Source organism: Fundulus heteroclitus, chromosome 10, assembly GCF_011125445.2.
Source record: "Fundulus heteroclitus isolate FHET01 chromosome 10, MU-UCD_Fhet_4.1, whole genome shotgun sequence".
NCBI lineage: Eukaryota > Metazoa > Chordata > Actinopteri > Cyprinodontiformes > Fundulidae > Fundulus > Fundulus heteroclitus.
Genome location: NC_046370.1, coordinates 3,133,612 through 3,150,944, shown reverse-complemented (window position 1 = coordinate 3,150,944; position 17,333 = coordinate 3,133,612). Strand labels below are relative to the sequence as shown.

Genomic DNA, 17,333 nt, shown 5'->3' with positions numbered 1-17,333 from the left:
AAAAAAGCATATTGATAAAATAGAAATCATATTGATTGATATTGATAATTATCAACAAATTAAAAACATATATTTTAAGTGCAGCCATGGCCATTTTATGCTGTTACTTAGCAACCTATTTTTAGATACAGAACACACAAACACTGAATTCAAACTCAACCCTTTATTCAACCAACTTTTTACCAAAACTGCAACTTTGGAAAGCTTCTATTCTTGCTCCTGTACACAGAACCTAAAGAACCAAACGATTTGAGGTCCATAACATCAAATTCAGCTATCGTGAAAACCTTTGCGAAAGTTGTCAAACATGAACTTTTCAGTCACACTCAGTCGATGCTGGATCCACTCCAACTCACCTAGAGAGCAGGAAGAGATGTGGACGGTGACATTTCCACCCTGCTCAACACGGCGCTTACTCACCTTGAGGGGGCAAATACCTTTCTGCCGTGGCTTTTTACTGACCTTTCATCCTTTAATTTCATCCTTCCCCACATACTATTACTGAGAGGCTCTGTGGATACTGCTTTGATCGGGTGGCTAATAGACTTCCTGACAGATGGGACTCAAAGGAAAGAGTCTGATGATGTGGGGTCCTCTACAGGTGTGCCTCAGAGTTGCATTTGTCGCCTTTTTGTTACACAAATCTGTCCCGAAGTCAGCATGAGAACTGATATATTATAAAGTTTGCTGAAAACTTAGTCGTTGTGTCCCTGTTGAATGGCCGTGGCTCTGTCCTGAAGGATTTTCTCAAGTGGTGCCAGTTGTTCCTTTTGGTCATTAATATGTCAAAAAGGAAATAAATGTGCACAGACTTTAGGAAGTCTCATCCTTCCTCTGCCTCCAGTATTGATTAATCAACAGGCAGTGGAAGTGGTGCAAGAATACAAGTAGCTGAGCTCAACAATGGACGATAAACATTGGAGACCCAGGCTGATGCAGAAAAGCCCACCAGAGAATGCGCTTTCTCTGAAGGTTGTTGAGCTTGTACGTTGATTGTCTTTATGAAAATATTTTACAGTTGCTGTATCGATTCTCTTAATTTTTCCTTCCTTTGCTGGTTTGGTTTGCTAAATCTAAGATAAACATAACAGCTTGTAGAGCATTATCAAAGCACACAGGACAGGAAAATCACTGGGATGCAATTGAATGACTTTGTGGACCTAATTAAGTCTAAATCAGTAACCACAGCTAAAAAGGTCTTGGATGGATCCCACAGCACCTCTACACACAGTTATAGCCCCTCCCTCCAGGTAGGAGGTGCATCCAACCAAGGTGGTGAACCAGCAGTTATCTGCTTTTTAAACAAACCACAGATATAAATGGTCTGGTATGAAGTCACTATCAAATTACATTTTTACTGCAGCTTTAGCTCTAGTCTGTAATTTATTTACTTTTAAGGTATGCTTTAGATTATTCTCTTTTTAAATTTATGAAGTTGTGTCTTATCCTTCTGTCTTGTCAACGGTTGCTATTGCTACTCGTTGCAGAAAACATTTCTCCCGCAGTAGAGTAGTAAAGTAAAGTCTAAATGAATGTTTTTAAAAGGTTGTTTATCTTTTCTCTGTTTAAAAAAAAGTATTATTGCAGCAGACAGATTTAATAGAACGGAAGACAAAGATGCATCTAAAATATGTACATTTACAGTTTTCTGACATTGTGATCTTTATCAGAAGCACCTTAATGGCATCTTGTGTTTTTGGACAACCTTTTTTTCTTCTTCTTTTAAACGTCACTCGTTTTATTATTCTAACTAACAGGATGTTGTTAGAATATATTAAGAGCAACGGGCTTTTTGTGTCGTATGCTGCAGCCGCCAAGCTTCTCACATTTTCACCGTGGGCTATCGTGGCATCTCATTGGCCGCTTGGAACAGCTGCTCCTCACGCTACGTTCTGGCTACGTTCTCCGTGCGTGTTGGAGAAGGAACCGGCTTGCATGGCTTTCTAGCGCTTATCGGTGTTGGTCTGGTGTTGGTGATTGAAACTGGAGAAATAAATGATCTAATGTGAGCTGTAGTTTCTCCCAAGAGTAAGGCAGCACCTGTCTTCTGTGGCCATGCTTTCTCCTGGGAATTTTACTCAGGTACTCTTACCGGTGTTTGCTGTGTTTGTCTTGTTGTGTGGGACTGGATAGGAGTTGGAATCTGGCAGAGTGGGGCGTCTAATTTTATTACGCTGTGCTTCTTAAAATGTAGTTTATCACTATATTCATTGCTGAAATAAGCCGTGCCATGCTTGTAGGTCTAAAGTTAAAACTCAGAATTACGAGCTGGAAAGATAAATCGTTAGAACGAAGATGAACAACACTTTTTGAGACATCCTTGTCCACAGGTCGTGCGTTGCACTTGGTCTTCTTCTGAGCCAATAATACAGACAACTCTTAGATTATCAATATTTAAAGTTAAAGCACCATTTATGAAGGACCAGAAGAGTAATTAAAAAAGAAATACAACCGTTTCAAATTTTACGCTTAAATCAAGACATTAGAAACCCAATTTGAAAAGAGTTCTGTAATTGAACATTTTAGATTGAATTATTAAAAAGCAATTGTAAATTGTATTTATTAAGCCATTATTAAATACTCCAATTTGAAAATGTATTTTCAAATGTTATTTATAAATGGAGATTTAAAAAACAAAATTCATAAATCTGATTATAGATACCTTTCCTTATCAAACATTTAAAAAGCTATTTCCTTTTTCCATTTCTATTTTCACCTTGAATTTTAAACTACTTTTTGCAGTTGCCTTTTATTTTTACATTACCCTTACCCATTTAGCATTTCCATGACCCTTCTGGTTCCTCAGCACAGTGAAAACCAAATTAAACCAATCACAGTTGCTCCTTGGATGTCAACAGCTCTCTCATTGGCTGGACAGCCACACTTGGATCACAACATGACGGCTAATGTAGGAGGTGCTGTGCAGACGCCAAAATTGTTCCTGGTTCGCCAAATTGTATTTCTAAATTTAGAAATAGGATTTGAAAATACATTTTTAATTTGCCGTATTTAATAATGGATTATTAAATACAGTTTACGCTTCTTTAATAATTCAACTTGCAATGTGCAATTACTAAATGCTTTGTAAATTGGATTTCTAATTGCATGATTTAAACAATAAATTTGAAATGGTTGTATTTTTTGACTCTCCTGGTCCTCCATACAGGTTGTCCTCTAAAATTTACAAATAAAAATATGGCCGACTTCTTCTTTATATGCATGCAAGAAACGTAAAAATTAACAGTGCTTTGGGAATTTTGCAAACGGAAAAAACTTTGGTTCAGTTATGTTTTTCTGGTGCAAGACCTGCTCGATGGTTTAGTAAATCTTGCCAAATGGAAATTATTGATTTGGGTGAACCTTCCGCCATCAGGTGGCACTGCATGAACAAACCGCCTTGTAGACACTTGGGTTCGGCTCCAGTTTGGGAGAAAGTTAGGATTTAACACAACGTGCCACAGAGTTGGATGAGATGCACGTGAAGAATGTATTAATGCAGACATACTGGGTTGCAAATGTGTTTCAGTAAAATGCTGCCTGACTTCTTTTTGCAACAGCATGGTTTATTAGAAGAATTACCCGATATAAGATTACATTAAAAGAAAAATATTTAAATTTTTGCAAGAATCTGCATTTAACTGTTAAATCTACACACGTGTACCAAAGTAAATGTACAAGAAAGAGATAATCTTGCTTTTGAAATATATTTGAATAAAACAGCCAATTATATATTTATGTATTAGTTGCTTTTTTTCCCCCACGTTTCTTGTAATGGAGCTCGGTATGAAAGCAAGTGTGAGTGAAGTTTACAGCAGTGCCTCTCCTCTTTCTGCATGTCTCCACCACAGCCAGTTTACGCAGAAGTTTCCGACAAAAAAAGGATCGGCAGGGCTCACCGGCCGAGGCCCAAACTCCGGACGGCCATCCGGCAGAATTTCGGATTTACGAGGAAGTTACGCAATATCTGCCACACCCCGGAGAGAAGCCCCGCCTTATAGTACTCATAGGTAGGTCCGATGACGTGCAGCTGGCACTGAATAAGAAATGGACACGGCAGACTGGATTCTTGGATGTACATATTAAGGTTGATTTGTTTTATTCATTTTTTAAACATCTATAAACCAATCATGGTGTTGGCCACAGGTTCGTTAGGAGCACGGGTCACTGAGCTAAAGCAGAAGGTGATTGCAGAGAATCCTCGCTGGTTTGGTCTGGCTGTGCCGCGTAAGTCTTCCTGGCTCCGTGTCCTCATACCTGAAGGCCTTTCCTGTATTTAAAGTGACCCGCTTAGTGGATGCGTCCAGTAACGTGCGTTTCTCTCCATCTCATCCGTCCTGCTGGTTTCAAACCCGACCTGAAGACACGACCCGAGCCAGAAAGACTCACGAGAGGGAAGGAGTGGAGTACCACTTCATAAGCAGAGCAGCCTTTGAGGCCGACATCCAGAGTGGGAAGTGAGTTCAAGTAAACCGTGTTCTCCTCATGTGGTGCTGAAATAACTTTGATAAATCCTTTTATGTTAATTTTTTTTTCAACCGATTTCTGTGAATTGTCTTTTTTCTTCAGGTTTATTGAATATGGAGAGTACAAAGAGAATCTGTATGGCACCAGCTTGGAGTCCATTCATAAAGTTCTGAGACAAAACAAGGTCTGTTTGGTGGATGTGCAACCAGAGGTCAGTATAACGATTGCAAACCACAAACATAGCGCCTTGCAAAAGTATTCACACCCCAGTGTGTATAATAAGCCGCCCTGAGTCGATGCTTTGTAGGACCATGGTTTGCTGAAATGAAGCTGGGGAGTATGAGTCTAGCTTTGCACCTCTAGACACTAATGGTTTGTCCGTTCTTCCCAGAGTCTCAACTGGGTTTAGTTCTGAACAGTGACTGGGTCATTCTAGTAGAACCTGCTTTGATCTAAACCATTACACTGAAGCGCTGGTGGTGTGTTCAGGGTCCTCTGCCCCAGACTGGTCTGCATTTATCTCCCTCCATCTTCCCATGAGCTCCACCCTCACTTCCCAGTCCCTGCTGAAAAAAAAACCTCCCCACAGCATGATGCCGCCACCACCGTGCTTCACAGCAGGTGGTTTTCCACCGCACACATATAGGTCTATAAAGTTGTTTTTAGTCCACTGTCACACTTTTAAACAGGATAACTTATGGCTTTTTATGAGGCAGTGTAAAGGTAGAAACTCAAAGGTATGGGCCACTTTTTGATTTATTTATTTTTCTAGGTTGGTTTATTAGGAACAAGCAAAAGTCAGTTCACACAAATTCAAATTTCATTTATTTGGTAATATATTTATAACGGAAGTAAATTACACACGTTTACTCAAAAAGTGACTTCTGATTTCACTTGGTTGCTCTGAATTTCACGTAAGGGCACCAAGGTAAAGGACCCCAAATACAAATGCATACCACTCTATTTTATTTGTACAAACTTTTGAGAATAACGTATTTTGTTAACATAATTTGACCTTACTTTTTGCTGGTCTGTTACATAAGGTACATTTAACAGGCTTAAAGGTTTGTTACTGTTATGTTACAAAATAAGAAAAAGTTCCAGGGGTATGAATACTTCTACAAGGCATCATATGAGATGTGATTCTGCATTTCTCTAAAGTGTAATAAGAAAAGCAGCAAACTAGTCCCTAAGGTGTGATGGAAAGGAGCTCTATAGCGAAGTCCAAGAGATTCAACTGGGTTTTGAAAACAAAAATCTTATTGTCACAATTTTTGACAAATTTCTTGGTATTTATTTAATTATTTTTATTATTTACAGAAATTGTTACCAGGCTATCATATTATTTATGCTTAGATTGATGACACTGCTGTTGAAGGGCCACATTTGTGTCATACCCCCAACATGGAACTCTTGAAGATCTAGAACTCTTAAAAAATGATGGTTGTTTTAAATTTCAGTTTAACTTTCCGCTTTGGATTTTTTTATTTTTTTTATTTGGATCGGTCTTGAATCATCACCTGAGCTGTAAATCACTGCCACGTTGCAAACTCCTCCCAACATTTAGGCTCTGAAGACTCTGCGAACGGCCGAGTTCAAACCATTCATCGTTTTCGTGAAGCCTCGCATCCCCGACTGTCAGAGGAAGCAGTTTGGCTCCTCTTCCTCGCTCAGCGCGGGCATCACAGTAAGTCAGACTGGCGTTTTCACGTGACAAATTAAAATGCTAAATGAGAGGAAGTAACTGGCCTCCCTCCCTGCTGCCGTCAGGAGGAGGATCTGCTGGAGATGAGAGCGTCTGCAGAGAAGATGGACGAGTGCTATGGCCATTGGGTGGACTACGTCCTGGTGAAGGAGGACCCAGTGTGTGCCTTAGCAGAGCTGCAGATGGTGCTGGAGAAGGTGCAGACGGAGGCCCAGTGGGTTCCTGTGTGCTGGGTGAGGCGTTAGCCAGATGGACTTCCTGGCCAAGGGGTGAACCAGAACGGAGACCACTGTGCAAGGACCCACGACTGTGGGCGGTTTTTGGAGCGACCAGATGTTTACTACCATGTAACCAGTTCCACACTTTGGGTTTGTGATGGTTGATATAGTCACAGGAAGAAAAAAAAAATAAGTACGCCCTATTAATAACTACACTATCACCTATATCACCTTGTGAACCGCTTTCCCAGAAGAATACCTGAACAATGATTTTAGCCTCATTTGGATTTTAGCCCACTTTTTTTCTATCATTGAGGTTTGCATTAATGAACCGTTATGCTCCATTAAGGTCCTACTAGAGCGTTTCAGTCTGGTTGAGCTCTGTGCTTTGACTAGGCCAGAGGTCTGCAACCTGCGGCTCTTTACACCTTCAGCTTTGGCTCTTAAAAACTTAAACCAAAAATGCAGGAGGTGGGAATAAATTGGTCAATGTTTCTAAATGTAAAGGTAATTTAAAATTGCTAGCTTTAGGATGCATTTAGTTCTGCAATATATGCATAAAGTTTCAATTCAATACAATTAGTTTGATTCCAGAAAAAAACAAACTAATGGTGTATATAATATTTTACTATAGATAAATGAAGTATGTTTTTGTCAATAGGTTGCAAACTACTTGCTTTTTCATAATTTTGATGCCATTTGCTATAAAAATTAAATGTTCAATGTCCAATTGCAATTGAAAAAAATGCATCAAAACCTAAACATAAAAATACTGTTGGTTAAATACTAAACTGTTGATCTTTAATTTTAAAAAAAATAAACAAATTTCCTATAGTATACTATAAAAACAAGCTTTTGTTTCAGAGATGTGGAACTTTTGTGGCTCTAAAAATTGCCAAAAATGGCTGTGGGTTGTAAAGTTTGCTGGCCACTGTAACAACTTTTCTTTTTCAGCCATTCTGTTGAACATTTGCTGCTGTTAACGATCGTTGTCCTGTTTATGAGCCACTTTACAATCAGATGGCCTTAGAGCTGACTCTGGAAAACTTAAGTAGACATCAGGCCTAAACCTCAGTGTTTGAGATTTGTTAAACATCTTTACTTTTGTCTCGTCAAGACCAGCGTTTCCAGTCTTGTGGTTCATTCAGATGCAAGCTCACTTTTTTTTTTATCTCGCCAATAATCCCATCATGCTCTTAAACATGATGCCATTTCTCTGCAGTTTGACTTAGCAGAGACATTCAGATGTGAGATTTGGCATAAAACATCTTGAATCTTTTCTTTTTTGGAAATGTAACCTTTATCGGCAGCAAAAATTGCTCCCTTGTTATTTGGTGATGTCTTTCCTTCAGACCGGGAAACTAGCAAAACTGCTAGTTTTAGCCGTCACGCCTGCAGATTACCAAGTCGTGGGTTTGATCAGAAAATACCTGGCTGCTGGGGTGTACTTATTTTTTTCCTGTGTCTATCATCGCCACAGTTAAGGAAACGTTCTTACTTTGTCATTATTGCAGCGACTTTTTTAGGCTCCAGGTGAGACTGTTGTGAAGTGTTAGTCGCACAGACGGCGTACTGATGTACATACTGTGTATCTGAGAATACCAGGTATACAAGATCAAGTTTAGGTCAAAGATCTGTTGGGATCAGTAATATCCAAGCCCTGTTTCTATAGCAGCTATACTGTGAAGTGCCATAATCAATGTGTTGAATTCACACGGGAAGTGGCTGTAAACTGTGAGACGACAGAATAAATCTGCCCTGCTGGACGACTAATGACCCGACGTGGTTTCTAACACACAAACAGAACCAGACGTTACCATCCAACCATTTAATTATGGACTCATACAAACAAAGAAAGGGGAAAAATGTACATATGTATTAGCGGCGTGTGCAGCAACTCCACAGCGGTTTGTTTTTTTTACTTCCACAGCTTCTTGATGGACATGTTCTTCTCGCTGTCTTTCTGCATCACCTGCACAGCAGAGGGAGGTTTTAGAAGAGCGCGTAAAAAAACGTGATCTATCGGCGTTATTCGCTGTTGTACCGACCTTTGCCACGGCCATCTCAAAGTCCTCCTGGGTGACGTGCACTCTCCGCTCCCTCAGGGCGTACATCCCGGCCTCTGTGCAGACGCCCTGAAACCAAAACAACACCCCGTTAGTTTCCGTTCGCCCTGACCCGGCCGCTGATCGCTCCGCCTAATAACGAGCACCGCTCCCCCACCTTAACCTCGGCGCCAGAGGCTCCCGGCATCAGCTCTGCGATCTTCCTCAGGTTAATGCCACGAGTGAGGTTCATCTTCCTGGAGTGGATCTTCAGGATGTCCAGGCGGGCCTGTTTGTAAGCGGAGGCGTGAGAGTTTTTGAGCCGATGACAAAATAAGGAACCTTTTAAACGAACACGTAAGGAGCGGCGATAACCAACCTCTTCGTTAGGAGGGGGGAACTCGATCTTTCTGTCGATCCTTCCCGGCCGGAGCAGAGCCGAGTCCAAGATGTCGATACGGTTGGTGGCCATGATGACCTGCAGAGGGAGTCGTGAGCAGTTTAAGAGAAATCTATGCGGTGGGGAAATGGAAAAGCTAAAGTTTTCAACACATTTCAATATCAGAACATAGATCTGAAATAGTAATGTATTCAAAGAAATGCAGTTTGAATGAAGTCAGTAGTATAAAATGTCCATAGAGACGTCTTAGTTTAAAAGGTCTAAATATATTCACCCAAAAAAATAAAATCCAAAAAATTTAAATAGAGAAGACGAAGCCGTTTTCTCTGGAAGGAGGTAGGGCTGGACAACTAATCGTACTTGCAATATAATAACGCAATTTCCAAATCGCAGAGGTCTGCAGTTTTTGGTTATCTAACATTTAACGGATCAGACGAGTCCTTTAGGTGTCGGTAAAATGTTTAAAGTGGGTTTGCTCCACATGGAAGGGAAGAGAGTTGCAGCAATGAGATAATCTAATTTTATCATTAGTTTTAGAATTCATATAATCAATACTTGTTTACCGGAAACTTTTAGGAATCTCACCATAGCATTAAGTAACAGTCAAACTATGGCTGCAGCGACGTATCGATAAAAATCGACAAAAGCGCTGGGAACAAATTTCGTTATCGATCCGTTTTGTCGTAGAGCCGTTTACATCACATGCGGGCGGCCATCAAGGCTGCAGAGAGATGTTAACGCAGCGAGGCGGCGTTTTCTAATACCGTTTTTGTCGTAAATTCTACTAACGACGACAGAGAAAAGGGCCTGAACCAAAAGATAACGAGCACGTCACACTTTACAAAAACAAAAAAATAAGTAACGTGCGAGATTTGACATGGCACGAGAGCACCAGGGTGACACAGGACCTAAAATAAGACGGAGTCATTGAGGAGGGTGAAGACAGCAGGGGAAGTCATTACTATATTTTCCGTTTGTCCATTTTCAAAGTGAGGAAACGCGAACAGCGCTTGGCTCTGGGTGCCGCCTTAACGTCAGCTTCATAGCTCATCTAATGCAGCTGTTAGCTTAATGACAGGAGCTCGTTTACATGCGCAACTTTCCCCGGTCGGATTAAAGGAAAGGGATTCCGAATGCACCGTTTATATGGGCTGAAAATTAAATAATCCCATCATGACGTGCGTTTACTCGCACCAAGCTTTAGCCAAAGTAGAAACTCTCACATTAGCAGAGTTGACGAATTTCCTGGAAAACGTTTGTTGCTCTTCATGCGGGAAATATTATTAACCAACAAGCTAGTCAACATAAACTTCTTTATTTGAAGCAAAATTATTTATTACCCAATATTACTCTAACAGAACACTAAGTAGCAACTTGCGTTTTTTGCGCTTATTTGCTCTTTCAGTCCAAATGTTCAATTTTGGAAAAGGGAAATAAAACGTTTTTTTTACATCAGATTAATCAATTATTAAAATAATCGTTAGTTGCAGCCCTAGGTAAACTGTTTAATACATAGACTTGTTGGTTGCTCTTTATGTTCAACAAGGATTGATGTCCAACTCAATTAAAAACTATTTCCTTCAATAATACTGATTAATAAAAACAATCAGTATTATTTTTAAACTTTTATAATTTTTTTTACAAATTATACTTTTAGGCCATTTTGATGTTTGTGGTTAATGCACAGAAAAGTCATTAAATCACAATTTTGATGTTTGGTAAAAAAAAAAAAAAAAACAAGCAGCCCTAGTAGGGAGTCAGCTGTTTTAAGTTTGGGGAATCGGGTCTCAGTGGCGATCAGGACGACTGAATGAAGAACAGCAACGTTGCCATCCGCCATGGGGGATCTCAGAATAAAAGGTAAGGATGTGTAGGGACTAGATGCCAGAGAATAACCAACATTTAGCAGCGCTAACATCACTAATAGTAAACTTTAGTTTAGCTTCACAGCCAACCCCGTCTCACTAAATGTGACATAGGTTATGAATTATAACCAGAGGCATGAAGAAAAAAATATTAAATCACAACTCCCAGTGAAATTTGAATCAGCTAATATTGGCATTGATAGATAAAATAAATAAATAAATAAATAAATAAATAAACAGAAAACTGAAATTGCCAACCAAATCCTGATTGGTCCATTCCTATTTTTAAATCCCTACGCCAACAAGCAGCGGGCGACTCGCTCGACTTCCAGCTCGATTTGACCGGAGGACAAGTCAGGGATTCAGATGATCACATAATCCAATAACTGCTTTGAAAATTATAAATCAAGCGCCCCCAAAAACGTTGAGTGATTGTTACCACAAATTGCAAAGCGAAAGTAAATCATGTAAATAAATATAACCGCAGCCCTCTGAGCTACCTTGATGTTTTTAGTCGCCTCAAAGCCGTCCAGCTGATTGAGCAGCTCCAACATCGTCCTCTGCACCTCGCTGTCTCCGCCCGAGCCGCCCTCCAGGCGGGAGGAGCCGATGGAGTCGATCTCGTCCATGAAGATGATGGAGGGAGCGTGCTCTCTCGCCATGACGAACAACTCGCGCACCATGCGAGCCCCTGAGACGAAGCGGGGGCGGCGTTACGGCTTTAGAAGGCACTGCTCATGAAACTGGTCGCAGGATGGACAAGAACTCGGGGAACTTACCCTCTCCGATGAATTTCTGGACCAGCTCAGAGCCAGAGACCCTGATGAAGGTGCAGTCAGTGTGGTGGGCTACAGCTCTGGCCAGCAGGGTCTTCCCTGTACCGGGTGGGCCGTACAGCAGCACACCCTGCAAGCAAGAAGCAGAATAAGTCAGTCTGTAGCTAATCAGTCGATACATGTGAGCATTTTGGACTGGAAACGTCAATGAACACGAATTTGTGATGCTTAAGAATACTTTGAGCTGAACATCTTGATGGCGTAGACTGCTGGGGATTGTTACTGGGGCTACCGTCACATACAACCCATCTTTAAAGCTGCTCTTTCCAAAGCGACTCAGGAACAGAAGAGAAAGAGACTCTGGCCCACCTTGGGCTGAGCGATTCCCAGCGCCTCGAACAGCTCCGGGTGCTTGACGGGCAGCTCGATCACTTCCTTGATCTCCTTGATCTGTTTGTCCAGGCCACCGATCATTTCGTAGGTGGAGTCCGGCACCTTCTCCACCATCATCAGAGAAACCAGGGGGTCCACTTTGTTGGGCAGGATCTTGTGCAGGGTGTAGCTGTCGTTGCGCAACGCCACGCGGCAATTTGGAGTCACCTGGTGGGAAAGTGAAGGTAGAATTTAGAAAATTAAAAAACAACTCTGAACATGTTTTCTGCCTAAACGGACCGGCTTCAGCACTCACATCATTGATGTCAATGTTCTTGTCTACGTCCACAACAAACTTCCCTTCAGGATGCACCTGTTGAGGAAGGAAGCGGTTGATTCAGACTGCCAATTAACCAATTAACCAATTAACGAGCGGTTCAGTACAAGCACGGCCCACCTTGACCAGCACTTTCTTTTTGTCCATGACCCGGACCACTTCTCCCACGTAGGAGCCCTGCTCCTGCAGCAGCTGCAGCTCCTCACGCAGCAGACGCACTGAAAGGCAACAGTCATGATTTATACCAAAGACCTGCGTGCTTTCTCAACTAAACCATAACATTTGATGTGATGTATTCTTTAGATCTACCTTTGGCATTGAGCTCATTCCTTTGTGCCTGCAGACGTCTCAGATTCTGGCTCTTGTCGTTCACAGTCAGCTGTTTGGGGGGCGAGAAATAAAGCATTGACAAACGAGCAGCAGTTTAAGTCGAGGTTGCATTAAGTGCGCCGATCTTTCTTACCTGGAGCTCTTCTATCTTGGATAGGTAGTACTGACGGAGACCTGACCCGCCTTTACTGTCCCCCATCTCCATCTGTAGAAACGAGGAATGACCATAGGGACATTTTTCATGGCAGAATATCCCATAAAGCGCTAAAACTTAAAGCAGCAATATATGACAGGTTTTGTTCATCTATTGTTACTGATGTTTGTTTTTTTGCTTTAATAGGGCTGGACAATAATTCAATATCAATATTTATCATGATATAACTTTGTTGAATAAAGGTCATTTGACATTTGCAATATTTTAACATACGTTACAATTTATGATAACAGCATTTGTCACTGACCGATGGTCCGGGTTTCATGCGTTTTATTTTTTAACGCATATTCATATTTATACAAATAGAAATATTTGTAAAATGTTATATTAGAGAAATTTTACAAACATGGCAAAAATAATTGTCATACGTTTGTAAAGGCATCAGCTGTGGGCTTTTATTTTATTTATATCGATATTGTAATTTATATGTATTAAGTTTTGGCCATATCGTCCAGCCCCGTTTTATAATACAACTGTTTGATGTTGCTGAAAGCAGGATTCCTGCCATATTTCCATTTAAAAATATTCTTTTTCCAACTGTGTTTGGTCACTTTTTGCATTATTCTTTTATGTCTAAAAACAATTACTTGAAATTTTCAGTGGTGGTCAGGCTTATACTCTCTGTATGCTCAAAAGAATAAATAAAAAATAAGCAGAAGAGGACAACATTCAAAGATAAACATCAGTGGATGACAAAAAAACAGCAAACACAATGGTTTCTGAAAAATTTTCAGCTAGGCCAACAATCTTAACGGTTCCACGTCATTTTAAATGAACATAGTAAAAGTGTCACTGTTTACTATTTAAATCTGGAAAAGTAGGACTGGATCCAGACACAAACCAGTTCCAGGACTGACAGGCACCAAAATCAACATGTTAATATCAAGTTTGCGGTATTTTTCAATATCCTAAAAAGTTTGTTAATATTCTTGTCGTTTTTAATGTTTCAAAATATACTAACGTCAATAAGAAGAAAAATTAGATGAGACCATGTCATCATACATGGTCTATGTTGCGTCAGAATTATACTTCTTTGTATTCCAGAAGGTTATTTTTCAGCCTTTTCTCATATTTATCTACAGCTGTTTAAGAAATGTGCTTGAGGGACATTTAGGATAAAGCTTTGATTCAGAGATGCTTTTAATGAAAGGACAATCATAGACATAAATATCCTATATCAGCATTCAGACCAAAAATATAAATTCTGGTCCATAACACCCAGCACTAATTGCTTCACACCTTTTTTTTTTACCCACATTTTGGATGATAGAGAAGATGAAATTACCGACTAAACAACCACTTCTTTATAACTAACCAGTGGTTAATTTAAAGAAATAAAACATTATTGCACAAAATTTGCTGCACAATATATCACATTGCAATCATCCTGTAATTCCAACTGGAAACACACACCAACCAATGCCTGGAAGGAACAACCAGGCCAAATTTAGCAGGAGAATCTATTTCAGGTGTTGAGCAGACACAGTTTTCAGCTATAAAATCGAAATTTTATATTTTCCCGATATTGTGCAGTTACGTTAAACATTTGCGTTGTTAAAATGTGGCGAAATTGCTCATAGCAGCTAAGATGCGGTTTTGCAGTAAACGCCAAAACATCCTAAATGTGACGCTTTGTTACAAGCAAACCTTATATGTAACAATTTCTGAAACTAACAGGTTAAACGTTTTTGCTGCATATTTATAAACAAAAGGAGAGAAAAAAATATGCATAATTTAATACCAGATCCAACTTCCATCATTTACTTTTAGCTCAGATCCCCATTAGTGCTGATAACACATTTCCTATCAGTAGGTCGTGAGTAGATAGAGAACAAAACGAGTCATACAAACTGTTTTCTTTTAATACTACAGCTGTTTATATGAATAGCGATGGTTAACTAAACTTAAATAAGACATCTAAACTTGACAGAACACTAATATCCAACAGCAATTTGCACAGAAACACGGATTTCAGCGGTTTAGGGGGGGAAATGATGCTCGTTAGCATTAGCTAGTAACTCAGTAAACGGTCGGTAGATAAACTGTAAACTTAAACTCCGGTAGATTATAAAGACAATATTCACTTTAAAGGTCTAAACAGACTTAAGTGTAGAGGAGATGTTGCTTTTCATTCGCAATGGTTGGTCCAGCGAGTGCTGACCGAGTGTTTAGTTGACAGCGAGCTTCTGGCTCTTTAGCTGCTCCAGCTACAATGAGACAGCAAAGCTGCGCGACACATTCATTGTTTTCAATTTTAAAAACATCTCCATCTTTCTACCTAACGCCTCATAGAACCGCCGCAACGGCGCAGATTCGATGAGATTATTCGCCGAAAAGCGTTACGATGCGTGTCTCCTGCTATTAGTTTTGATTAAATTTAACAAAACGGCAGAAAAATACACCTACATGGTCGACTCCGTCTACCTCCATGATGAAACTTCTGCGTCCGCTTTAGCTTATGTCGTATTTCCGGTCAACTCCTTCTTCGGTTGGAAGTTTGAGCGCATACGTCGCCCCCTGCTGGTCAGTTTAAAAACTGTTGGTTTGATCTAGTACTTCCCAAACTTTTCATACTGTGATATAGTTATTTCTATTAAAAAGAATAACATTATTTTAAAACAGGAATACAACAGGAAATAAGCTTTGTCAGTGTCCAGTGTTTGTGATTAAAACACTAAAAAAAAACTTTTTATTCTTCAATATCCTAAAAAAAATGCTGTTTAATTCTAAAAAAGGTTTTTACCCAGAGGTTAAACTTTCATAAACCTATATTTTCAAGTAGCACTGTCGATGTATCTTACAACCCCCAACTTAAAAATAAAATATGTGCTCTCCATGAAATAACAAAAAAAACTGAATACGGTGCAGTTGGGTTTTATACAATTCCCTCATATCTAAGTTCAGACAATTTCAGAGGTAAACTAAATTTAGCTCAATGGCCACCAGCACTTCTTGTTTCAGCTTTTTAATACAGTTTTCACAGGGAGTCATCATTTTCTACACTGTGGCAGTAGAGAAGTTTTGGATAAATCCAAAGATTTACATTGTATCCTTGAACAAATTCAATTCAATTCAATTCAATTTTATTTATATAGCGCCAAATCATGAAACATGTCATCTCAAGGCACTTTACAAAGTCAAGTTCAATCATATTATACAGATTGGGTCAGATTATACAGATTGGTCAAAAATTTCCTATATAAGGAAACCAGTTGATTGCATCAAAGTCCCGACAAGCAGCATTCACTCCTGGGGAACCGTAGAGCCACAGGAAGAGTCATCTGCATTGTACATGGCTTTGCTGCAATCCCTCATACTGAGCAAGCATGAAGCGACAGTGGGAAGAAAAACCACCCATTAACGGGAAAAAAAACCTCCGGCAGAACCGGGCTCAGTATGAACGGTCATCTGCCTCGACCGACTGGGGTTACAGAAGACAGAACAGAGACACAACAAGAGAGACAAAAAAGCACAGAAGCACACATTGATCTAGTAATCTGTTCTACATTAGATGGTAGTAGCAGGTGAGTCGTCTTCTCTGGATGATGTCACAGTTAACAGAACGCCAGACCAGGTGTACCTACTATGAAGAGAAAAGAGAGAGAACAGAAAGTTAAAGCAGAAATGACAAATGGGTTCAGTAACACTTAGGGTAGCTAGAATAGCACTAGTGATACTTGTACCACAGCTTGAGAGCCCTGGGTTGAACCCATACTTGTGAAACATAACTATCTCTGGTGCAGCAATTCCCCAACACCATATTGAATACAGTAGAAAATCACATTTTAAAAGGCTATTGAAGTGGATAAGTCAAACAATAACAAAACACTGACTAGGGGGAAAAAGGTTTGCTCACACTTGCTTTAAAACCAGATAAAATGGCAGTGGTGGTTAGGCTTTCTATTTGTGAGATACCCATAAATATATCAGTTGCACACTATGATAGTATTTTATTGCATATTTGCATATCTAGTTGATTGGGATGGGCAACCTCTGTGTTCTGAAGTGTAAACAGAAAACATTTATGGTTGTATACCTCAGGCTGCTGATAATGCTGAGGTGATGATTCATAGCTAATTTTTATGCATTATAGGGTCATTTTTGAATTGCTTTTGGAGCTCGGAGTTCAAAGTCTAAAATACTTTTACTGGTCAGACCTCAATTGGACATTTCTGCAGTAAGAGACTTTTTAGAATTGAGTACTTGAAACCTTTATTCCACTTGTAAAGCCGCACAAAAAGAGCATCTAATGTTTTTGTTTTTATAAGGGCATCCTCGGATTGATAATCTAAATCAATGTCTTTTAGATCTTTTATTTTAGTTTTTGCCAAATGGGCGTCTTTGGGAAGTGGGTTGGCATATGTAGGGGCTTCCCAGGGTGCCGTTCATGCGAGAACCAACACTGTGAACCGGTGTCAGCTTACAAGCCAAGACTCGGCTCAGTAAGGAAGGTTGTATTTATCTTGGCTTTTAGTTGAGTGGTAGCGTTTGAGTAAAACCAGATATACCTGTTGAAACGGCCGCCCTGCAGAAGAACCTGAGCCCTGGGACCAGCCCAAACATGCAACTGTACGACTACAGCACAAGCAGAGGCTACTGTCATCCTG

General features: G+C 40.0%; 2 protein-coding genes across 2 annotated transcripts in view; one reads left to right on the top strand and one right to left on the bottom strand.

Moving 5' to 3' along the window:
- Nucleotides 1–6,566, top strand: part of LOC105939418 (MAGUK p55 subfamily member 3) — a 29,262-nt gene extending 22,696 nt beyond the window's left edge. Inside the window, exons 14-19 of the mRNA XM_012881561.3 lie at nucleotides 3,849–4,007; nucleotides 4,144–4,224; nucleotides 4,361–4,454; nucleotides 4,567–4,675; nucleotides 6,032–6,151; nucleotides 6,235–6,566. Coding sequence (XP_012737015.2) covers nucleotides 3,849–4,007; nucleotides 4,144–4,224; nucleotides 4,361–4,454; nucleotides 4,567–4,675; nucleotides 6,032–6,151; nucleotides 6,235–6,414 — 743 coding nt within the window. The 3' untranslated portion in view covers nucleotides 6,415–6,566. The remainder of the gene's footprint in view (nucleotides 1–3,848; nucleotides 4,008–4,143; nucleotides 4,225–4,360; nucleotides 4,455–4,566; nucleotides 4,676–6,031; nucleotides 6,152–6,234) is intronic.
- A 1,634-nt stretch (nucleotides 6,567–8,200) lies between these two features.
- Nucleotides 8,201–15,214, bottom strand: psmc5 (proteasome 26S subunit, ATPase 5). The gene is made up of 12 exons (XM_012881563.3): nucleotides 15,133–15,214; nucleotides 12,646–12,717; nucleotides 12,492–12,561; nucleotides 12,303–12,400; nucleotides 12,162–12,218; nucleotides 11,843–12,073; nucleotides 11,477–11,603; nucleotides 11,198–11,388; nucleotides 8,812–8,910; nucleotides 8,611–8,721; nucleotides 8,436–8,522; nucleotides 8,201–8,359 (listed from the first exon to the last, which is right to left on the bottom strand). Exons 1-12 carry the CDS (start codon nucleotides 15,154–15,156, stop codon nucleotides 8,306–8,308), a joined length of 1,221 nt encoding a protein of 406 aa, XP_012737017.1. The 5' UTR covers nucleotides 15,157–15,214; the 3' UTR covers nucleotides 8,201–8,305.
- Nucleotides 15,215–17,333: the final 2,119 nt, after the last annotated feature.